Here is a 26225-nt window from a genome sequence, read left to right as displayed (position 1 = left end):
TTAATCAATATATGTAACTATTAGTTAATTTACGTACATTTTTCTAGGAAGAGCCCTTTATAATAAAAAACCCTTATTATAAAGATGGCGATCCTATAACTTCCAAATACGAAGGATTACTTATCGACCTTCTTTTAAAACTACAAGAGATGCATGAGTTTAAATTTAAATTTTACGAAATTGAGCAATATGGAAATGAAAATGCCAAAACAAAAGAATGGAATGGATTGGTTAGACAATTAATGGATAAGGTACAAATTGAAAATTGTTCTCTATTAATTAATACTTTTGTCTTCGTTTCTTCACGAATTAAGATTTATAAAACATTTCGTATATTTAGAAAATAGATTTGGCCCTAGCTACCTTGACGATATCTTGGAAAAGACAAGAAGTCATCTCTTTTACAGCTCCTTACTTCGATTTAGGTTTGGCTTTATTAATGCCAAAATATAATGCCAAAACGAATGAAAATTATTTTGCATTTCTATCACCTTTCGAAACAACAGTGTGGCTTACCATTGCCGTGTCGGTGATTTTTACTTCTCTAGTGCTCGCAATATGTGTAAATTTAACACCAGGTAATTTTAACAATAGTAGAAAGGATATAAGGAAAACAAATCAAAGCGTTAGAGATTCTTGTTGGATTTCTTTTCCACAAGCAGTTTGGTGGAGCTTCTCGTCGCTTGTAGCTCCGGTAGGTAACCTATTATTTGTTTCTAACAACTATATTTGTATAATAAAAAAGTTAACTGATTGATATATATATTTAGGGAACAGAATTGGAACAAAAAAACAATCTTCCGGCAAGAATTGTAATGGTGACTTGGTGGCTAACTACGGTTATTCTTATTGCTGCGTATACAGCAAAATTAGCATCATTTATGACAGTCGAGAATATGAAACAAGGTAATAAAATTATTAAAATAAATACGTTAAAACGAATTTATTTATAAATACTCTATTTTTAGAAGTTAATTCTCTGGAAGATTTAGTGAAATTGAATAAAATTCCATTTGGAACTCTGAAAGATTCTTATGTTGAGAACTTCTTTGCCAATAGTCACTACGAAATGCATAAAATAGCTTATAAAATGATGAGAAAGCATAATACATTCATAAACGACACTGACGTGGGCGTAGAGAGAGTTAGAGCTTCCTATTATTTGCCAGAAGGTAGTAGAAAATATTAATATTAATATAAAATTATTTAAATATAATTATTAATATTTAACATTAATAATATTTCAGTACAAAAAAATAATGGGAATGTTATTTAAATTATATTCAATTTCAAATTATTCAAAGAAATAACGCACTGTACATCTTGTTGTTGCAATGAGTAAATAAGGCTGTGTTTAATATTTCAGGTCACGAGGATCGTTTTGCTTTTATACATGATTCTCCAGTCGTGGATTACGCTGCTATGCAAAGGCCATGCAACGTCGAACGAGTTGGAAGACTTTTTGGATTAGTAAATTATTAACAACACTGATAATAATGAATAATCAACACTAAAAGAGTAATATTAACGTTGTCTTGTGTTAAAAATACACAAGACAACGTTAATGTAGACAACTCTTTTATTCCTGTTATTATTACGAAAACATATTACAGTACCGATATGAATAAATGTTTTTAAAACAATCAATTACTTATATCAATCATTTCTATAAATATGTGCTGTATCTTCTGCTGATAATTTTTTTCATTTTAACAGCAAAATTACGGTATTGGTTTGCCTAAAGCTTCTCCATTTGAGAAGCCATTTACATCATCTATTTTAAAGCTAAGAGAAGAAGGGTATATGGATTATTTGAATAAAAGATGGTTTATCAATACTTGTCCAGGTAATACGTAAAATTATCATAAAACGTGCAAGGTTACTAAAATTGAACGTTTTTAAATTTCAGACAATAGAATAGGAAGCGAAGAACGTCAAATGGATATAAAAAACTTAGCTGGAGTTTTCCTGTGTTATTTGGGAGGACTTTTTGTTGCACTCGTGTTCGTAACTGTGCTGTGGATAAGAGAAATGACCAAGAGCAAGAAGAAAATAGTTGTTTCACCTAATGTAAATAATATATATAATTTTTGTCCAGAAATTTCTACAAATTATTCTATATAATAAGAAAACTCTGTTTTATCAGCCAGATCGTAGTTTTATGTCGTAAGAAGACTCCTCTAGATGATTCTTCTTCACTTTGCTTTTCGTAAAGATGAACATTAAGTAATAAGAATATAAATGTATTTTCTCAATGAATTCTGTATTGATGATTTAAAAACTGTATTTTTCTGAGTAATTATATTTTAATATATATTAAGTTGCCCGATAGTTCAATTAATGTTGACTGGCTTATAATCAAAAGTTAAAATTAAAATAATTTTAAAAAGCAGACATTTATAAAACACAAATGAATGAATTTACTTAAAGTAATAATTTTAAAAAATACAAAAACAATTTCTACAGTTATGCCACAAAAGAAAAAAATAGTTGAAATTAAATAAAATAACTGTAACTAAGGGTTCAGAAAATGCTGACAAAATTAATGGAAAAATAAAATAATAATAATAAATAAATAAGCATTATTAAAATAATTATAAAAACTAATAAATTAAACTTAAAATGAATTCAAACTAAAAATAATAATTAATACTTTGTTTTTCACACCGAAACCGAAACTAAAACTAAAATTAAAGTCAAATCAATTAAAAATTTAAAAAATGTTTTTAAAAACCGTTGAAACGTGGTTTTGAAATTTTAAAATTGTAAAACAAATTAACTTTTAAATTTACATTATTTCTCTGTGGCGGTGAAGGAACATTTTGCTTTTAATACTGTACAAAGTGAATTCCGCTTAATTGGGGCACATCGGAACTTGACTAATTTGTCTCGATTAAGCTGCTGTCCCAATATAGGGAATTTTAGGGAAACAGAGAGAATTTAAGATTAAAAAAAAAGCAATACAAACAAAAATTATTTATTAAAAACATAATTAATATTTAGTGTGAATGCATGTATGTAAATAAATTCAATTCGGGTCCACCAGTAACCAAGCGGTTCCGTTTCCTGACACTGGGAGTTCGACCATCATAAACGCATACAACTACTATTATATGTGATACTTTACCGCGGAGCGATATAGCCTAGAATCTTTTGCTCAACTAGCCGATACAAGACAAATTAAACTTCAAAAATAACAAAATAAAAAAGAACAATTATTTTTGCACATTATTTTTCATAAGTACACAATTGGATTGTCTCTCTGTACCGTCCAGTAAGTTTAAGAATTGCCTCTTCCATATCTGTAGGTGAAAAGATGGCCTCTATCCGATTTTCTCAATTTTATCGCGATAAGACAAAGTCATGCGATGTCCTAGTACAGGGCTGGGCAACCCGCGGCCCGCAGTAATGTTTTTTGCGGCCGGCCTCTCATAAAATGTGAATATATATTCACATTTTATGAGAGGCCGGCCGCAAAAAACATTACTGCGGGCCGCGGGTTGCCCAGCCCTGTACTAGGACATCGCATGACTTTGTCTTATCGCGATAAAATTGAGAAAATCGGATAGAGGCCATCTTTTCACCTACAGATATGGAAGAGGCAATTCTTAAACTTACTGGACGGTACAGAGAGACAATCCGCGATGATATATATATATATATATCAATTTCCCAGGTAAGAAAGTAAACAGCAAAAATTCAAACGTTATTATCTACAACTTACGTATGTGAATAGTTTTCCCACAACGAATTTAGTAAAAATTAAAACAAGAAACCGGCTAACAGACACATCGAAACTAATTTAAAACTAACAGTACTAATATTTAACCAAATATTTTCGATTTATTACGTTTACATCAGTTCTAGAAGCTAAATTACGTATACCTACGCTAATTTATAATTATACAGTATATGAATAAAGAATTGTGATTTACTGACATTTTCCCCTCTTTTTTTTCTGCATGCGGCCCGCGTCAGTTTAAAAGTTTTGAAATGCAGCCCTTACGTAGAAAAAGGTTGCCTATCCCAAGGCCGGATTTAACAATCCGAGGCCCACGGGCACAAATAAGGTGGGGTGGCAACAGTAGGCAAATTTGATAATTTAGAAAATTTACAAACTTGCGCGAACATGTATAAATAATCGGCGCTATTTCAAGTATTTTAAAAATTAAAACTGTAGGGAGTTGTAAATTTCATTTAAAAATAGGGTTATTGTAAACATACATATATTTTATTGTGTAAAACTAATTATTTTAATTTCATTGAAAATGCTTACGTAAATTTTTTTCTGCAAGTTAACTTTACACCAGTGAAACTTATATATGCAATAGTTAAATATATAGTAAAAAAAAATATGTTTAAACATAGTTTTGTGGTGATCCTGGGCACTGGCACCAAATGCCCTTATGTAAATCCGGCCCTGGCCCATCCCTATCTTAGTATATCGTACAAATTTTAGCTGTATTCGGCAGAAAACGTATCGCTAATTTAATCAAACCAGGCGAAGAAAACGAAAAAATTCCAACTCATAATTTGAGAAGTAATTCGCGAAAAGAGTTACTATATATGCCTCCTTATTTTATACACTTCGCAAAAGGCTACTCTTAAACCACAAACACCTTCGCAATACTTATTTATATCAGACCGCCCCGTTGGAAATAGTTAGAAAAAAACAGTTTAATATTCCGTTATCTGAAGTTAGGAACTTAAGGAATATTCTCCTTAAAAAGATTCTCTTAGCTCTCGCAGAGTAGAAAAAGATCTTAAGAAATATTGCAGTCAAACGTAAACGTAGAAAAAAGTTTCTATTTTAGTGGATAGATGGCACCACGTCATAGATAAATACTGTAATTACATTTTACCAACCCGTTCCTACATATTAAAAAATATAAGTATACACTCAGTGCCAGATTTACCATTCAGCTAAATACGCTAAAGCTTGGGGCTTCTACATTTTTATATTATATTTAGTTTAATTTATATTTTACACGTCTTAAAGTTAAATAATTTAATAAAGACTTTTCTATGTATTAATAACCTGTGTAAATAGAACTTTTGCAGTTTTTAGTTGGGACCTCCTGAGTATAAACGTGAAATATTAGGTGTAGATGGCTCCGTTCAATAGTAATTAACAAAAAGATTTTAGTATCCATTATAAAGGACGCGATAAGGATAACATTCTAAACGTGGAGACTATGAGGCTATTCTGATATTTATGGGCTTTTTCAGTTTTTTTTTTAATAAATTCTATTTATAAATAATATTTCAAATTTGATTGCTATTAAATAATTATCATTAGCAAATTTTAAACGGATACAAATTTCTTTTGTCACGAACACCTAATCTCTCTTGATTAATCGTCACTGTATTGTGTGCTGGTGTTCAGGACGGCAACAGTTGAAATCTTCAGCAGTTTCTTTGATTTATCTGCCAGCATGGAGAATGATATCGATTCCTTATTCTGTCACTAAGGCTATCATTGTAACATTGCAAATGATAACAACAATGATACCCTAAAACGAAAGAACACATAATTATTATAAATTATGCTATCATGATTGATAAATGAAATTATATACAGCATAATTTATAATAATTATTTGTTCTTTCGTTTTAGGATAAGCAGGTAGACAATAATAATTTAAAAGAGAATTGTAATTCAAATACTTTTGAACAGTTCACAGATAATAGATTCTTCAGGTAAATTATGCTTTAGTTTTCTTACATTTCCTGGATTATGATGCTACCATTTGCAAATTATTTATGATACTAAAAATAATTGAAACTTTATTGAAAAAAATTGTTTTTAATTGATTTAAATAATGATAATTATATATTATTAATAAAGTTATTATAAAATGTAATTATGTTCAGTGATTTTAATAATTTATGTAGCTTATTGGTAAAAATATTTCTAGTATGACAAATTATCAAATCAAAATATCCTTATCAAAACTTTAAAAAGTAAAACAATATCCACCAATTACCACAAGTTAATACTTGTGGTAATTGGTGCAAAGATTTGCAAGATTTATTGGAGCACAGTTTTATCTCATTCATTATCACATTACATGCTTTAGCCATCTCAACAGGGTCACACGAATAGCCGAAATGCATTTTTGTAATTGGCAGGTAACAGGAAACAACATTGTTGTAGTCTTCGAATAAGGGTCGTTGCTGGTGACTTTTTTGTTTGACCTTGTGTGTTCAGTGGTGGAGCGTCGTGTTAACCTAAATTGTAACTCAACGTTTCTCGGCTTGTTAATGTTCTTTCCGTCGTTGAATTTGATACTAATACTGTTGATTATGGCCGGAATAGAAATTAACCCTGGCCCGTTGCAACATTCTCCTCCCGGCTCGAGTCAAGCCATGCGAGAAGAGGCGTGGACGTCCTAAAAAGGTACTTGTACCCAGTTCAGATAACACTAGTCATTTAATAGAATTAATAAGTGAAGATGACATATTTGACGAAGAAATAAGAGAAATTAGAGACACGACGAGAAAATCCAAGATCATTGATTATTTTGAGTCATCAGATCAGTTTGATCAAATCCGCGAAAATGAACCAGAGTATTCTCTAAAATCAATCTAGGAGCTAATCCAGAGTAAATTTGAGTCATTAAATCAGGAAATCAGTTCTATCAAACAGGAAATAAGCCGTATACAGCAAGAAAATATCAAAATTAAACAAGACATAAACCATTGATCAGAAGATCCTCATATGTGAAGAAAAAACGAAGCCATTTCTGCATTTAAAAGGTACGTTTGAGTTCGAATTGGATAGAATTCATAATGAAAATAACAATAAAAATCTTATAGTGATAAATTTTCCTTTTAAATCGAATAATAAGCTAAAGGAATTTAGTGAATTCATTGAGTTAGAGCTCAATCTAAAAAATATAGAAATTGAAAAGTTAATTCCACTAGGAAAAAGCAGTTTAAATAATCACCTAATAAAAATAGTCTTAGTATCGGTTAAAGATAGAAATCTCATTCTCAAACAATTCTGGCAGAAAAAATCCAATTTTGAAAAAGAGACTACTAAAATTATCATGAAGTCAGATTTAGGCTATAGATCTAGAATCAGAAGAAAATATCTTATTAGTAAAATCAAAACAGAATTTTCTGTCGATACTAAATTAACGGTTAAAGACGATTACTTCATAAAAAATCACCTTAAATATTCTCTGGATATGAATACTAACGAAATTATTCCAATTAACCATTTTTTAGACCACGCAATCTAGATGATACAAATAATACAATTACTACTACTAATGTAACATTAATGATAATCCTTGGACAACACTCAAAAACGATAAAGGAGTTGTCGATGATTCCATGCTCGACAGTAATAACTGTAGTGAAAATACAGAATCAGCAGCTAATGGAAGACACGACAAAACTTCAATCTGCTTTTGGAATTGTCAGGGTTTGAAAAATAATTTGCATACTTTATGAACTTAAACGTGGTAATTGGAATTATTGAAACTTGGTTAATAAATTTAAGTACAACGGAAAAAAACTTTTTAGAAGCTGATAATTTCATGGCATTCAGTGGAACTCATAGATTGAGTAAACACGGTCGTCCCTCTGGCGGAATTTTACTTTTAGTTAAGAAAACTTTTGGGCTTATCATATATCAACATACAACGTCGTATTATATAGTGGCGATCATAAAACTAAATGAAAAGCTCAATTCTGAGTGTAATGAATATTACTTAGGAACAATAGTCACATACCTCACACCTTCCAGTGATAAGAAGTCAATCCTTGCGGCAATTCAACACCACCTAAATAGATGGGCATTTTTAACTCGGCGTTGGATTATTGGTGGAGATTTTAATTCCCGTATTGGTGAAACTATGAACACTAAATTTTACCAAAATTATGAAAATATAAGCAATGCAAGAAAATCTAAAGATAAATAGTTAAATTGCGATGGCAAAATATTATTGGACTTCGTGCAAGAAAATCAACTTATTATATTAAACGGCAGACTAAACGGCGACGTCCCTTCGGAATTCACATTTCTATGCGACAATAAAAAATCAATAGTCGATTACATAATATGTTCGGAAACTAATCGATCAGTGCATCACTCTAACCGGTTTTAAATGAAGACTCATCTGATCATTTCCCGATGCAGCTTGAAATACTAAACGACAAATCCATGATAAAATTTCACAGAGAGGCTCAACTATCTAAAAATAAAAAGAACTATCATCTAAAGTTTAACATGCAGAAATGGCTAACTAGCTCCAAATCCATAATTGACGAACTTTTATTGCAAGAGGAAAACAACGATCCTATTGCGAACTGTCAGAGGTTAATATCTAAATTATCGGAATGCCAGGTTAAGCATCGCTATTCGACCAGAAAAGCAAAATTTAAAAACTTTTGGTTTGATGACTGTTGCTATCGACATAAAATTATTAAACAGCGTTGGCTAAAAGCATTTAGAAAAACTAATTCACCCGAGGATCTGAATAATTACATAAAAAGTAAGGAAACTTACACGAATTTAATCAGAGCAAAAATGAAACGTCATTTGTCTAATTTAAACAAAACATTAATGGAGGCAAAAGATTCGAGATCTTTTTGGAAAATCATTAATGATTATCGACAGAATAGACACGGTTACACTAACCAAAGAATTATCAGCCGCGATTGGGTTGATTATTTCCAGAAATTCTCGGACGAATACTTGTATAACCAGTCTAATGTACACAATGAATATTCTACGATTCATCAGCTTAATCAGGATGAAACTATTAATGTCCATGAAGTTCAAGAATGTATTAACAAATTAAAAAACAAATCAGCCCCTGGATCCGATGGTATTCCTAATTCTCTTATTAAACTGTTGCCTACCAATTTAATACAGTATTTGACTAGACTCTTTAACAATATCTACTCAAATGGAGAAATTTCTTTAAATTGGAAAGAGGTGGTTTTATCTATGATTTACAAACGTGGTAACAAAGAGGATCCTGCTAACTATCGACCAATTGCGTTACTATCAAATTTCAGAAAAATTTTCACAGCCATATTAGCAAAAAAATTTAATACGTGGACAAAAACAAACAATTTACACAATCCTACTCAATATGCTTATATAGCGAACGGAGGCACACAAAAGGCTTTATTTGTTCTACTGGCACTAATACAACTTCAGTTATTAAAAAAGAGAAGAAAAGTCTTGGCTATTTTTCTGGATTTATCAAAAGCATATGATTCAGTATGTATAAAATTGCTCCAAGATAAATTGCATAAACATGAGGCAAGCAAACATCTAATAAACATTATATATCAACTTTATGGCAATTATAATATAATAATTAAACAAAAGAATATATGTGGGAATCCATTTACAGCTTGCAGAGGATTGTTGCAGGGTGATCGGTTATCCCCATGTCTATTTAACTTCTACCTATTTGATCTGATCAACTGTTTTACGAATGAAGACGACGGAATTTACATTGATAACACTTGTATTCATTCGTTATCCTATGCAGACGACATAGTCATTGTTGCTCCATCTGCAGTTGCTCTTAGATGTAACATTCTACAAATAACTGAATACTTAAATAAGCTAAAGGTTAAAATTAATCCCAATAAATCTGAGGTCACGATTTTTAGAAATAGGAATAGACTGTGTAAAAAAGTCATGTCTTTCTACATTTACGATGAAAAAATATTGTCAACGAAAAGAAATTTTTAGGCCTCATATGGACTTTTAATTTGTCATTCGAGAGACACTATAAACACATTGTCGCTAAATCTAGAAATCTTTTGAATAATTTGATAATTTTATTTTCTAAAGCAAAGATAAGAAATAATAAGACTCATTTCAAACTGTTCAATTCCATAGTGCTAAATGCTTCGGTGTATGCTGCTCCTATTTGGAGTCTTAATAAATTTAATAATCTAGAAAAACTTCAAAATATACTCATACGTAAGCTATATCAATTAGAATTCAACTCGCCAGGGAGCGTTCTTCGCTTGGAATTTAACAGATATAAGATAAACACTATCTTGTTTAAAGCCTACATTAAATGGCTACAAAAGATAATTAATACAGAGGATTTGTCTACAAAGCTTGTATTGTCATTATATAATAATCTCAGAAGTTAAATACAAATCGGAATTGGATTACCCAACTGTCTTATATTCTTAATGAATACGGTTTTTCCATTGAACTAGTTTTCAACTATCTCAGAAATAATAATCAACAAATCAACCAATTATTTCACAGAGTTATAGAATATTCTATAGTTCAAGACAGTGATGATGTTCGTAATAGAAGAAACAAGTTTTATTATGACTACCTCTTCAACTATCCGTTTATTAACAACTATATTTTTACGAACCTAACTTTTCAAGTTAAAAAATTCTTCACCAAGATGAGACTTAATCAAAGAGGACTAATTTTAGAAGGTAAATATGTAGAATATGCCCATTCCATTTGCCCAAACTGCAAAAAACTGATATAAAAAATTTATTTATTTTACGGGTGTGACTTCGATAAAGATCAAGACTCAGAAACCACTGGAGATCAAAGTGTCAATCAAAGTGATGAAAGCGATATGTATGATAAGTTTAATCAGGCTACCACTGACGAAATTTTTAATTTCTATAATAGCATCAGAAGACTTCTGAATGTAAAGTCTCAAATATCATATGCTATTTCATAAATTGTAAAGATCCTTTGTAAACGTATGTCTGATTTCTATCTTCTGTTAAATGTTATTTACCCCCTTGTAACAGGTGACTGCCTATTATGTTAATAAATTGATTCTATTCTAGTCTTCGAATAAACATATTACCATCATTCATACTGAATGTTATCAGATTAAAAGTTATAATTTTGCAATATTTAATTGTCTTAAAAATTTATAGAATTTGTACAATTTTATTATTAATTTATATAAATTTTAAATATAAAATTTAAAAAACATTTATATCAAGAGCAAATTAACTGAATATATTTTCTTAATATATTTAAAATTTGAAGAATAACTAATACAATGCTCTTATACTATCTATACTTATATTTTATGATAATTTTGTTCTTATTGACAAAGAGATTTTTTATAAATCAAAATATTATGATATACTTAATTTAGAACATAATGCAGTTCCATTTAAATACAACTAAAATAATAAATTTTGTTTCGTAAAAGCAATGATAGACTCTTCACTCAACTGTGCAAAACACGATTTTAATGAAATATAATATTTAAGTAAACTTATAATATTAATGTGACAGTAAATGATTTGAACTTAATTAAACTTAGAAAAAAAAGATATTTGATATCATTATTATTTAACAAATCATCGATTCTATATTTTTTTTTTTACTATACAACAACAGGAAATATAATCTTATAGAACTAAAGCATTTTTATTGTCAAATTGCTTTTCTTGTATATTTTCAAATGCAGAAGAATTTATATTTTCTACATTTTCTACTTTATTACTAGCTAATAAGTTATTTTCTTCAGAAATACTTGCGATAGTGTTTGTTGAAGAATTTAAATTCCAATATTTTTCATTATTTTTCTTCTCCACTTCCAAGTCATCTGACTATTTGCAATTTCTTTACGAGGAAAAGAAATTTATCGTAATACTTCTGAAAAACAGTTTCACTCTTACAGCATTGCATTGCGAGATAAGTATAAATCAATAAACGTGAAAAACGTGAAATAAGGTAGTTGACAAACTATCGGAAATTAAACCGAGTTATAACTAATAATCTTCGTTTAATTCTCGATAATGACGTTTCTAAAGTGAAAAAAATTTAAGTATAAATTTAAATTACATTTAATCTAAAATTAATTTTTAAATACAAATTATGCCTTATTTCTCATAACTCCTAACAGATCTCTCACAAAGTGACCTTTATAAGTTCGAAATTTCCTTAAATCTGAAAATATAAAGTGAGCAATTATAGCAAATTATTAAAGTGTTATACATGTATCTTTAAAATTATTATCAATAAAGACTAGAATGAAAAACTTATCTATTTTCAATTTTTAATTCATATCATGAATTAACATTGAATAACATTTACCTAATTTCATCACATTTGCATTATTTGTAAATCACATTTGCATCATTTGAAGACATTTTCATTATTTGATGATATTTCAATCACATTTGCATCATTTGATGACTTTTGAATTACACTTGCGTCATTCATCACATTTTCTACATTTGGTGACTTCTCAATCACATGGTAGTTTAATAAACTACCGAATGGCCGAGCGGTCAAGATGGCGATCTACTGCTTGGGTTTGAATTCGGAAGAGTCGATAAATCTTCAGGAATTTTTCGGGGGTGGTCTCTACGAATATGTCAAGCCTTATGTCTTTAACCATTGTGAGCCTGGCTAAACCTATAATGGCTCTACTAAAAGAGGTCCTCTTCGTGTTTATAGGGCAGAGAGTTTAAAAAAGTCAATGCTCTCCTAATACAGAAAGAAGGGGAATTTTCTCCGGGGGAATTAGATGACATTGTTTATTAAAAAATAGTTTTATTTGAGCATTTGAAAATGCTAAAAGTAATTACTTGTAATGCTATTCGATCCTATCTAGATCTTATTTTAGCACTAGTTTAAATTTATTTTTCGCTTCCAGAACCCTCTTTTTATGCACACTCATCATACAAAGACGGACAAGTCGATTTTCTGTCATTGTTGACCGTATTCAAGTTTTTACCCTGCATAAGGTGCTGAAGGATACTGCACCTTGTGCAGGGCTGTGCAAGTGAGATAAGTAGCGCTCGTTTTACAGATGGGTAGAACAATTGCGTTTCTTTAACTAGTAGAGCTGTTCTATCTCCTTCAGTCCGATTAGCATTGTGATTTACAACAGTAATATTTCAAAGTTTTTAAAAGTGAAGTTTTCTCGTTCGGAGGATGGAATGTCTTTATATAAGGAATAAGATTTTTCTACGTCGACCGAGACTAAGGGGGCATGTTTTATTTTTACTCGGAATTCTAGTTCAGTGCAATTCAAAATATTTTTCAAATCGGGATTTTTTGATAAAGTAGATCAGAGTTTATCTAAGGCAAAACAGTCCAGTACATCGAGCTCCTGACTTAGAACATTCCACTGTTCCCGCATTTCAGTTCCACGTCTTTCCAGCTCGTTGATTTTATCCATTGATAACTTGCACGAATACACAGAGTAGAGCTCTGTAGTCACTACTGGATCAACAACCAGTTTCTTGACACTGTCGATGGCTGCAGAATCACCAGGAGGAAGTTCGTTGATAAACACATTAATTTTTTTGAAGTTCTCGCAGTAGAATAACCGCACTGTTTATCCAGACCCCCAACGGGTGACCACTGGTTTTGGTGGTAATGGCAGTCCAATTACTTCTTGGTACAGTCACTCCCGACTAGGGCACTTGAAAAAAATCATTTTCATTTTCGAAATGAAGTCGTTGGCCTTGCTATATTCTACACGAATACGTTCACATACTCGGTGTAGGGCTTGGGCAAAACAAGTCACATGCTTTAGGTTGTTACAGATACACTTGAAATTTGAGAATGCTAACAATATGTAAGATGCTCTATCTGTAACGACAAGCCAAACCTTTTTGTACTGCACACCATTTTGCCACAATTTGACGCAAACGCCATTGAAAGCTTGGGACATTGTAGTTGAGTTCGTATTTTCAAGTTGGTACATTTTGAACAACGTTGGTTGTGCATAGCATCCGGTCAGTGGTGCAACAAGAACACTCAGCATGTACCGTCTTGTGGAATCCGTTGTTTCGTCCAGTGTAAACACTACAGGATTGTCTGCGACAACGTCCAGGATTGTTTGATCATAAACTGGTTTCACGTAGTTTTTTCTAAGGGTATTCCCATTGGGACAAGCTTTCCCGTATATTTCTGAAGAAATGACTTAAAGGCTGGATTGTTTAGCTTATATAAGGGTATATTTGCCTGCAGAAGAGCGGTCGTTAAATCTGCGTTAAACTTATTTTTAGCCTTCTGAGATTCTTCTTCTCTTTGAAACGAGGCCCCTATAAATGCTCAAAACTCCTTTTTTTTTTGTTTGTCTTTTCTACGCTTTTCCGAACTCATGTGTCACTTCCGAACTCGCCTGATTTTCGTTTCTTGGTGTTTCACATCAACCAAAATCACCTAATCGCAAATGGAACTGCGAGAACTTTTCCGTCTGTGCATACGCCTTCATATTTAAACTTATTTGCTGAAATGTTCAGTTTAGATGCGGACAATTTTGCCATTTTCTAATGTTGCCGACACCGAACAAAGCAAATTGGAACTGTTGTGCTCACAAGTCAGAGTAAGGTGTCTTCAATACAGAATTTTCTAGACTGTTCTTTTCTTAGGAAAGAAAGCACGTGTTGCAGATTCTGTTTATATTCTTAGAAAAACCCCAAGGCTTAGTTGTTTAGTCCAGAAAATTCTGCTTTACCCCTTTTCTCTCAACAAAGGAAGAGAGTAAGCTAATTATCGTATGTTTTTTTCTCAGCATACGTGATCCGGTTTACCGAATTTGTTTTTTCCCCTCAAGTGAATAAATAAAAACCACCAAAAACAAATAATTGTTAACATATTCTCTGAAAATGTAAAAAAGGGAAAGCTGGGTTCAAAATATATCGTTTGGATGCTAGTCACCGTTTTGGGGGCAGTTTTGCATTTTGGGTGCATTTGGGTGCTAAACGATTTGGCAATTTTAGGCCTACTGCACTAAAATTGATGTAGTTTGTCTTTTTACACACTGCCCGTTTCAAAAACCGAGTGGGTGCAGCACCCAAAAATCCGGACCTTAGTTATACATAACAACCGGAAAAGTAAAAAGCAGTCCAACTCCCCGCTCGCTTGTCTACACTTCGAAATAGACAATGCATTTAAAAAAATCAATAATATGTATTCCTTTATCTGTCTAATTCTGATTTCGTAATAATAAACAAATCTTAGATCTGTTTCGAAATGCACTTCCACACTTAAATTATTTGGAAAAATAGGTTTTATTTATATGACACAAAAAACAACTTTTCGATTTTTTTCATCAAAATCGAATAAAGAACTAGCAATTATTTATCTTGACATTGTCACAATGCCGATCTGCAATTTTTTAATATTTGCAATTCAGCAACCTTCGAATTCCAAAACAAAACACATCTTTTTTTTTTTTCTTCGGATCGATCGAAAGTCATTTTTAAATTTTTCATGGTTTCAATTCCACTGTTGCGTGATTCTCTTTGTTCGCTCGACTATTCACAATAAAAATTACGTAATGATTTAATCTCCTGCCAGGGATCAACCGTCGCTCCCTTTTCTCAATCTAGGCAGAGTGGATGGTTCAACTCTTTCACCGCTGGTTTCGCTCTTCCTTCGGCTGACCTTCGCTTTGCTCAACCTCCAGTCGCTTCATTCACTAATTCAAAAATTTCGAGGCGATTCATCGATTCTGGGTGCCAGTTTTTCTGTTTTTTCCCCTCTTCGTGACAATAAAATGTGCCGTAACGATTTTCAGCGAAGTATTATGCATATAAATAGAGTAGATATATTTTTTGAAATTCGTTGGCATGATTTAAAACAATAAATAATAAATACCTGAATATATAATTCAAGAATATAATAAAAGTAAAAATTGAACAAAAATTTAAATTTGTTAAGGTATACAAAATTATTTTACATTTATTGCATCTTAGATAACGTATCATATTAATTATCGGGATTCGTTGAAACACTTATCACTTTTATTTTATTAGATTAAATTAGAAAAGTAGAGGGATAAATGTTCAAATAAGTAATTAATTAAATTTAACTAATTAATTAATTATTTGAACGTTTATTACTATACTTTTTAAATAAATTATTAATTAAATGAATAAAACATAACAAAACACCAATATCAAAATTATATAAATGTCATTGTTTGCATCGTTATATTCGTCAAATATCGGTTTTGAAACAGAAAATTAGAATATTGTTTTTTTAATTAATTAATACAGTAAGACCTTACAAATTTCGGATTAAAATTCCGGTTAATATCGAAATGGTCAAAAAATATGAATCTCTCTCCGAGAAAAAGAACACGAAGAATACAATTTCAAAATAGATTTAAGTTATCGGAATAGAAAACGAAGTACTTTATTTTTCTGTCTTCCTTCCTATACGGTTTAGTTTCATGTTATAAGACAACGCATAACATGGACGTTCTGTTACAGGGAATGCCTCACCATATATATTCTCGCATTACGTGAATAACGACACAACTATGATGAGAATATCACGTGGTACTAACTCTTCCTCCAAACTAAACGAGTTTATAACAAGTGACACTTCGAGATTAGGCATCTCGGAGAATTTTCTGTGGGAAAATGCTCGTATTCAGATGTAGATATACGAAGAAACCCTCAAATTTCCACGTGGCCGTCGGTGAAGCGCAAACCCGTAACCGGTACTCAGTAATTTTAGTTTCATATGGAGGTTTTTATTAACGTGAAAGTGGTTGAAAACTACAATAAACTAGAAAATGATTTGTAACTTTTCAAACGTTGACCAGTGTCATTCATCCTGACGCAATACAATAAGCTCATTCAACTACAGTATACAGTATTGAGAAAAGACATATTTTTATTAACGTAAAAATACATCAGAAAATTAGTGAGTGTTTCGTATAATTCGAACGGGTTCGTGCCCCAATTACTTTGGCTTAACGATTCTACTGTAATTACATTTAAGGTTTCTTCAAGTAAAAACATAAGCTATATGACAAATTTGATATATTTTAACGAGGATTGTCATATAAAGGATTATTGATATTAAAGTCAATAGTGAGTCGATTGTAAATATAATATTCATCACTTTCATCGATTTTAGCAAATGTAATTTCACGAAGAATATTGAAAACCATTTCTTTAGTTATTAACACTGTAAATAAAAATTCATATTTTTTAGAATTTGATTACACTGATCAAACTTTCTCCGAAAATTTCAGTTTACATGTTTTTATTAATACTGTATTTTGTTATTAATCATATTTTCTCTTTATAATTTAAGTTTTGCAAAACTCTATTTATATCAAAATAAATTTGCAAATCTCAAAAGAAATATATAACAAAATAAATTCTCTTTTTATTTATCTAAAACAGAATCTTAATATATACAATTTTTGTGATTTGCTTATGTGATACTGTATATATAAAAATGTAACTGTTCTCTGTACTAATAATTTTATAATTTTATGTATAAAATATTCAAATTCGAAATTTCGTGCATTATAGATATTTTAAATAGAAAAATTAAAAACATAACTCAAGAAAAACTATTTACGATGTAAAATTAATGTTCATCTACTTAATTTTAGCTTTTAGACCCAAGCTAAAAGCTACGTAATTCGATAATCCGTGAGATAATAGTTCTGAAAACATAAAATCAAAATGTAATCATAAATGCTTAATTTAATGCTAATGAAACAGGAACATTTGAAAATGTATATCGTAAAAATCTGAGAAAATAACATACTTTTATTTAAAACCGGATAAAAAGTTAACATAAATTTATTGGATGAAATATATTTAGAAAGTATAATCAATCACTTAGAAATGACAAGGCCGAATTACTAAATATTAAAAATGTTAACTTTTGTTTAATTAAAAAACTTAATTAATAATTTTGGAATTGGAAAACAATTCAATTCTTTGAAGAATGTTGCAAAGTTTCTTTCCTTAAAGTTCTATGAAATTAAGTCTACTACGCTTCATATCTTTCTGATGTATTTATTGAAAATCTATATGAAGGAAAAAGCAATCTGACAATATAATAAATTTCCTTCTATATTTACTAATTAATCCATAATGTGTATAGATTATCCTTACTTTGCAGAATTCTATTAAACGATAAAATATAAATTTAATTAAAATTCTCTACACGTTGAGCTATATTTTAGAACATAACTTAAATCTATATTATTTATTATTTCAGTAATTTTGTTTAAAATTAGACTGAGTAATTATACAATTTAATTTCTAATAATATAATATTACTTATAGCATTTAATTCAATAATTGTTTTTGTTATTTAGTTATATTAAGAGTTTTAATCTTGTTTAGAAACTTTTTATAAATTGTTATTTAATTATGCCAAACCGCAATTTAAGAAAACAACTATGTAATTAAGTAGGCGCATACATTTTCTAACTTTCCTTTCAATTAAATTAATGCACAAATGATAACACTTCTGACATTAATATTATGTAATATAAACATGGTTTACATACCTGAAAAATTATATTTACGTTAAAAAAATTTGACGTAACAAACTTTATAAAACATAACTCGTACGTTTTAGTTGTTTAAACAAAACATTACGTGATGAAAATTTTATAATGGGATAATTACATAAGATAAATGTTTTAGTCCTTAATTAGTTTATTGAAAAACCGAAAATGTAAACAATTTCGTGTATAAAAATGATCGATTTTCGACTTAATTTTTTGTCGACTTTATAGTTTATTCAGTTGATAAATTTATATTATAAATTTATATGAACTCAAAATGTTAAACTTTATTCTGTGGTTTGAAAAATTAAACCGTGAATATTTTTTAAAAACTAACATAAAAATAACACGACATTGCTACATACGCAGAAAAATCTTATAATTTCAATGCATGCAATAAACTAGAAACTAAAATAAAAATGAAGTTTATTGAATAACCGTGATATTAATATTAATTAAGAGTGAATTTATGATGAAGAAGCGAACAATAAACAGAAAATTGATTTATAAAGATAAATGTTTCAAGCCTCACAAACTAGTTCGTCAGCAGCTACACAGCATATCGATGTTCAGCGCTGGGTTTCTATGCACGATTTCTGTAGAAGTTTAACGATATAAAACATTTTGTCAAATTTCATAGAATCTACATGTGGCTTCGTTAAGAGGTGAAATTAATTAACTATGAGAAGATCTGCATTGTTAGTACTAATCTTATTCTGTTCTGCAGTTGGTAATGTACCAGTTGAAGTTGCTATCGGTAAGATTGTGAGAGATACCTAATTAATGATATAGATAATATAGTAGAAAGTATTATAATAGTAATCTACTCATTTCAATATATCTCTTATAGATTTTCTTTAATATAATTTAAATATTTACTACTTATTTTCGTTTCAGGTGCTATTTTTCCGTCTTCTCCTCCTATATTAAAAGAAACATTTCGGTTAGCTATACACAATATAAATTCAGATTCGAATTTATTACCCAATACGAAACTGATTCCGATTACAGAAAATGCTTCTACCCAATTCGAAGTTATTAGAGCTGGTAAATTTATATAAATTATATTAAAATTACTTTATTAATAAAATTAAATACCCATATAATTTTTCAGCGTGCAATTTAGTAGATCAACGAGTGATATCGATAGTCGGACCACTAACGTCTTTAAATTCTGAAAGTGCCCAAATTGTGTGTGGCCAATTGGGAATACCGCAGATCAGTATTTTGGCCTCAGACCCGATGTTATCTTTAATTCCGATTCTGAACCAATCGTCGTCTACGCTTTTAAAAATGTCGCCTCCGGATACCTTTCAGAATCACGCCTTAATACGTATCTTGAAATATTACGGATGGGATGCTTTTGCCATTTTAACGGAAGATAATGAAGCAGGCGAGTTTTTGGTCTTGTTTCAAGCTTATATTTAATAATGCTTAATGTACTTAGTATTCTTGTTTTATACTTTAAATAATAATTTAAATAATAGTTAATTAAATAATTTAGTTAATAATTATAAAATAAGAAACGTCTTTAGACTAAAAAGTGTTTAGTAGTCCTAAATGAAAATTAATAAGACCTAAGTATACTTAGGAACTAAATTGGGTTTTTGAATTAGAAATTAACTTTACTAATACTAAATGAAAATAAATAACGTAAATTATTATTCTTTTATTTATTTCAAATTAATTTGCCTGACAGCGGCTGAATGAATGAAACTAGAGATGAGCGAATATCACTTCTCGAAGTTGAATATCAACCAGATCTCGGATACTCGAATACTCCATAACCTATTTAGTTAATAATTTATTTAATATTAATTATTTAATTGATAGTGTTCTTGTCGCTTGTGGTCTACGCATAATCCAGAAACCATACATTTTCGCAGAAATCGGTTGTCAAAATTATCTTTCGTCGGTTGATCGGATCCCCAAAACTCTCCTCCAATTAATAAGTTTTTGTAGTTATCATTTTTTTTTTTAATTTCGTCATTTTGTTTAAATTCCTTTCCTCGATTTTGTTCATTGTTGTTTCTTGGTAAAAAAATAAAACTAAAAAAATAATAATAAATAAAATTTATGTAAAAAATCTAATGTTACTTATTGTGACATCGTCACAATGCCAGACTGCAATTTTTTAATTTTATTCTAATATAAAAAAGTCTACTTTTGAATAAATTAAAATAGGCCTATACTTTTCTCGTGGTAGTAAATGTAGGGCACCCCCATTCGTGATTGTTATAAACGGAAAGAAAATTTTACTCGTTTGCATTTGAAAGGAAACTCGTTTAATAAATAAAGTATTCTGCTTCGGGTCATTCACTGTACCAGGCGTTTCCATATATGCCTGAAAGCATTTCTCCTCTGAAAAATCTAAGGCAATTAATTTACTCACATCCAGCATTCGTATAATTATCACTTCGTGGATTCCATTTTACAGCGTACATGTCGACAACTTGCCCAGGATGTGACGTAGTCCTGGCAAAGATCTTGTGGATTGTTGGTTCACGCTTCCTGAAGAACTGTCTTCATCTGTTCTTTCGTTCGTGGCTTGAGTTTTCTCATCTCGACCGTAATCGAGGACATTTGGAGGGTGTTTAGGACCACCAATTATCCTCGATTGGGTTCAGACCGGACGAATTTCGTCCCAGCCAGGACTTGGAGTCATTTTCAACAAACCCAAACACTAGTGGCGTGCGGATTGTGCGGCTTGACGAAATTTTGCTAGAAGATCGTAGATATCTATGAGCTATAGATGACAGTAAATGCTAGTGAAGTTTCCTCCCTACTCCGTCTTCTCGAGTTGGTTTGCTGGATTAAGCACAACTAGATATTGTTCTGATGTAGGTTTGGTGAAAGAACACCTTCGCTCTCCAATTTAAGGTCTTTTCCTACGGGAACTTCTGACCAATTACAGATCTTTCTTGCAAACAGCTTTCACCCAGATCTGCTTGAATCGGATGAGGGTAAAGCTTACATTCGTCGTTTACATTTGTTTACCATCTGGCAAGTTGTTTACGACCGGATCACCCTTGAATCCAATTAGCGAGGTCGGCGCGTCCTTTTGTTCCCTTACTGTTTACAAGCCAATACAGTACTTTACAATGCTGTTGCAAATTGCCTGGTAGCATTATGCATTGACAGTTTCATCATATGAATTGATGCCAGAATTGATTTGATTTCAGAATTGAAATTGATGCCAGAATACCAACACACACACACACACGCACACACCCACGCACACACACACACACACTTAAACTGTGCTTGGAAACTTGACTGCTTATCTAACACACATTGGGTGAGTCTTTTAATCGGCCGTTGGGCCGATTAAAGGACTATTTCTATATAGGAATAGAAAGGGCGACTCGTTAGACCAAATCACCCTCCGCCATTAAGCTTCCGTCTATTTACAATTTAACCGACATATTTCAAATTCAGTAAAAATGGGGTTTAAAATTGACTGGACTTTGGCTATTTTTTAAAATTTATTCATACAGTATATTGATCTATATATTGGTGATATATTGGCGTGTTAATAAAATTTCTCTATTCAAAGACTGATTCTGCAGTCGAATATTAAAAAAAAAGAAAAACTGGAGACAGTCTCTGGTTTTGCTTCTTTTTAATTTATATTCAATCACAGAAATCGGTGATTTTTGGTCTCCCTATTCTAGCCCATACAAACTGCTTCTTTTGTTGAACTGGCGTCAGCATAGGCTTTCGCTTACATTTGTACGAACCGTAACCCATGTCATATAACCTGTTGCTAGCAGTTCATCGAGATACAGATTTGCCTGTCCATTCGCCCCACAGTTATGCAGCTTTCACCAACGTGTCAGGTCAATGTTTTATGACAAGCTGACGCAAAATTCTCTGAGAGTAGTCGTTGGCGATTTGCCATTACTGCATCCAGGCTCGATAGAACCGATTTCTTTATAGAGTCTGAGGAAGGTTCCGACTGTAGATTCGTGTAAGCACAGTTCCCGAGCAATCTGTCGTAAAGTTGTTCCATTTTGTCGTATCTGAAAGATTTTATAGCGTACTTGTAGTTCTAGCCTCTGTCATGCCATTTTTTGCTTTGAACAACAAAGTTTATAATTCCTTTTGTAAGCATATTGCCTATTGAGCAATTCACAAAGCAGAATAAACTTGCTTGTCTTTTCCTACGGGAGTGCAACGCCTGTCTGATGCCGGGTGCCCATAAATTTATTGCCTCCGATTTTCCCAGGAGTGATGTTTTCAGGCATATGTAGATATGCCTGTTACAGTGATTAAGCCAATTTTTACTTATTTATTTATTCTGTAAATCATAACTCAAAGAGTATGCTTTACTGGTAAAACGTGCTTCGTTTCAAATGTAAGAGAGTCCACTTTTCTTATCGTTTATAACAATTACGAATGTGCAAATTACATAATAAAAATTTCTTAACATTTTAGTCATAACAGTATATTTTTTAATTCATGACACAATCAATAAACATTTACTATCAACATAAATTTATGACTCAGTGTATAAAAAATATTTTAGATAATAAAGATTACAATCTTTTACTGCATAACTTTAACGAAACTGTTTAAAATATATAATGTAAATACAGTAGAACCTGGATTATCCGAAGTAATACGAACCGATGTTACTTCAAATAACCGAAAACACAGGTACAACGGATGGCATCGGCCATTTCAGATCAAAAATTACGGATATAATATACTTTTATCACTTTTCAGTCTCTTTTTATACCTTAGAAAATTTACTTATATATAAAAACAGATTTTACAATATTTATAATACATGTAATACTTACTGTACAGTACAATAAGAATAAATATGTGCATTATACTATAATACGAATAGTTTGTCTCAAATTGAAGTTAAATAATAAAACGTAACAAAAACATATCATTTTGTAATGCACATTATCATTTTATGCATATTATCATTTTAAACTTTATTTTATGAATTATAGTACACGAAAGTAGTACACTCGCTTGCAGGTTTGCGTCGGATAATACAGAACCTTAGTTATTTGGGCTGGCATAATCGTATGTAGATTTGATTTCGTAAGAAGTTTAGATTTATTTTAAGGATGTGGCTATTCATACATACAGTATGTATACTCGATTGGCTATTTAATGCATTTTGCAGATAACATTATCATCCATTTGTCATTAGAACTCGATCTCAAAAACAAGTTTTATACAAATGTTGTCATGGAATTAAGCAAATTTCAAAATGTCAGGGAAAATGTCCGAATCAACATTACTATTACAAGAGTTGTTCAGCACAAATACATTTTTATAGAGGTAAAAATAAAAAATGGACACTAACAAAAATGTTACTTAGTCATAATCATACAATCGGAAAAGAAGAATATGGATATTACGGCGAGGCAAAAAAATGAATGAAAATGACTATGATACAGCAACGGATTTGTTATTATCTACTGCCAAAGATGGATTGATTGCAAGTGTTTTGAATAAGAAAAGTGGAAAAAAGTTTATACGAAAGGACATTCAAAATTTGCGAAAAAAACTTTTTCCTTCAAGTACAGAAACAGACCAAAGTAATTTAATGGAATTTTTAGCAGAAATTGAAGAAAATGGTGGTGTGTACGCTATAAAAAAAGATGCCGAAGAAGAAGTGGAATCACTGTTTATAGCCTCTTCAGAAATGGTTCTAAATTATAATAATTCTCAGTGCCCAGTTATACAAATAGATGTTTCTTTCGGGTTTAATGTTGAAAATTATAAACTTTTAGGATTTTGTTATTATAGTATAACCGACAAATCGGAATTTGCAACTATAGCATTTATTGCTAAAGAAACATATTCAACATTAATCTATTGTATGAATGAATTTAAAAAAATAAGTACGACCAATCCGTCCGTTTTTTTAATTGACAAAGATTTTACCGAAATATAAGCAATAAGAGACATTTTTTCCAGTGCAACCATTTTACTTTGCAAATTTCATGTTATTAAATATATTAAACGGTTAGTTTCTACTGCGTATAATTGCCAAATTGACGAGAAGCATAAAATATTGGATAAATTCAAGAAATGCTTGTATTCGCAATCATATGAAGAATATGAAGAGCAGAAAAAAGAATTTTTGGAAACTTGTAAATCTGTACAAGTTTTTATAGGAACAAAAGATAAATATGTATCACTTGAGGAACAATTCCTTAAAAATTTTGATAGCTGTAAAGAAATGTGGGTATATTCTTTTAGAAAACAATTACCATTAATGGGAGACACTACAACAAACAGAATTGAACGATCATTTTGACCCTTAAACAATACATACAAACTAAATATCATAGTTTGCCAACAATTTATTTATGTATCGAGGTGATCATAAACTGTATTGATTCAAGAATAAATAACAAATTAGCCAAAAATAAACAAAAAGTTTTTAAAATTATGGATAGTGATATCGAAATAAGATACTGGAAGGATGTTCCGAAGCCCTCACAGAGACCGGAATAAAATTATTTCATAGGCAGTTAAAATTATTTAAAACTTTAGACTCCGAAATGAGAATTAAAAATAATGGCATTGAGGAAAATCTTGATAGCAAAATATCAAAATTTTATAATACATCGGTGGAAACATGCTCTTGTTCATTTTGGAATTCTTTTAATGCACCATGTGGCCATATTCTTATGATAAGACAATATAATAATTTGGACATATTTTCAAAAACCTGCTTTCATGCAAGATATATTATTTCAATTGAAAATGCACTAAGTGTGGATACAGATGATGTAAATGTCGACATCGATGATCATATTGAAGATGAAACCTTTACTGATGATTTTGATTGTCCCAACAAAATATTATCGGATAGGGAAAAATTTAATACGGCACTGGCGATAACTAAAACTATTGCAGATATTTTGTCTAATTATGGAACGCAAACCTTCAATAAATATGTAGAGGAATTGAAAGTAATAGAAAGCAATGCAAGAAAAGGAATTTTTCTTTTTCAACATGAGAGGAGTGTGCTTTGTACAATTGAAACAGAAGAACCTGAAGAACAAATTCAGTCTAATAACGAGCCCTGTTCAAATTAATCAAATAAAACCTTAAAATTCAAAACTAAAATTAAATCCAAAGGACGTCAGAAGAGAAACACTAAACAGACCACTTTTTACAAAAAAAAAAAAAAAAAAAAAAAAATTAAAATACAGAATAAAAAATAATATATTTATTTTACTTTATTGGTATACCTACCAATCTACTTTAAATTTCATTACCCATATTTCACTGATTTAACGATACTTCATAATTTATTGATTACTTTATTGAACAACGTTGTAACTGAACTTTAATAAATAAAACTATAATTATTTATAATTGTGTAGTTATAACAAAATATTAATTGTAATAATAGCGCATACATACTATATGTATAAATAGCCAATTGCGTATACATACTGTATGTATAAATAGCCACATTCTTATATTAAATTACATTACACAATTTTATTTATTAATAACTGAATGTGAATTGTTTGAACTCAGAGGAACACATGTAGCAAATTATACATAATTTAATATGTCATAATTTTTAAAACATAAATTGATTGATTAAATTTATTTATTCAGCTATTCATGCGACAATGGAACTTCAAAGACTAGCTACGAAATACGAAATTACGCTGCTTTCTATTCAGCGATTTCCTTTGTCCGACTCAAAATCTCTCGATATAACACAACAATTAAATGCGATTAAGGTAAGAATTAAATCAGTATATTTATAAATTTTAGAGTATCAATAGCTTATATACACTTCTTTGTTACGATAGAAATGCAGGTGTGATAGATTAACCGAGTAACATTATTATTATTACTATAATAATAATATAATGAATTGATTAGATTCATTTGAAAATCGCAGTATACATTAAAGTTTTTATCAAAATTTATCACAAGTGACTTTTTATAACA

At 30.5% G+C, this 26225-nt stretch overlaps 2 protein-coding genes across 2 annotated transcripts in view; both read left to right on the top strand.

Annotated features, from left to right (window-relative positions):
• Nucleotides 1-26225, top strand: part of LOC136977170 (glutamate receptor ionotropic, kainate 2-like) — a 72416-nt gene that overhangs the window by 21197 nt on the left and 24994 nt on the right. The window lies entirely within an intron of this gene.
• On the top strand, nt 135-5704 carry LOC136977255 (glutamate receptor ionotropic, kainate 2-like). Its single transcript, XM_067272722.1, has 8 exons — nt 135-251; nt 341-694; nt 771-906; nt 969-1172; nt 1367-1470; nt 1717-1846; nt 1910-2070; nt 5618-5704. Exons 1-8 carry the CDS (start codon nt 150-152, stop codon nt 5702-5704), a joined length of 1278 nt encoding a protein of 425 aa, XP_067128823.1. The 5' UTR covers nt 135-149.

The sequence above is a fragment of the Centruroides vittatus genome, unplaced genomic scaffold (assembly GCF_030686945.1).
Source record: "Centruroides vittatus isolate TY-2023 unplaced genomic scaffold, ASM3068694v2 contig_452, whole genome shotgun sequence".
Classification (NCBI taxonomy): domain Eukaryota; kingdom Metazoa; phylum Arthropoda; class Arachnida; order Scorpiones; family Buthidae; genus Centruroides; species Centruroides vittatus.
Note: the sequence above shows the minus strand (reverse complement) of the source record. Positions and strands in the feature narration are given on the sequence as shown.

What these genes read in the sequence shown, in the direction of transcription:
- LOC136977255 (XM_067272722.1), top strand. Translation starts at nt 150, where the DNA reads ATGCATGAGTTTAAATTTAAATTTTACGAAATTGAGCAATATGGAAAT. An exon ending in TTCCTATTATTTGCCAGAAG is followed by an intron (nt 1,173 to 1,366) that starts GTAGTAGAAAAT and finishes TTAATATTTCAG; the next exon opens with GTCACGAGGATCGTTTTGCT. An exon ending in AAATAGTTGTTTCACCTAAT is followed by an intron (nt 2,071 to 5,617) that starts GTAAATAATATA and finishes CTTTCGTTTTAG; the next exon opens with GATAAGCAGGTAGACAATAA.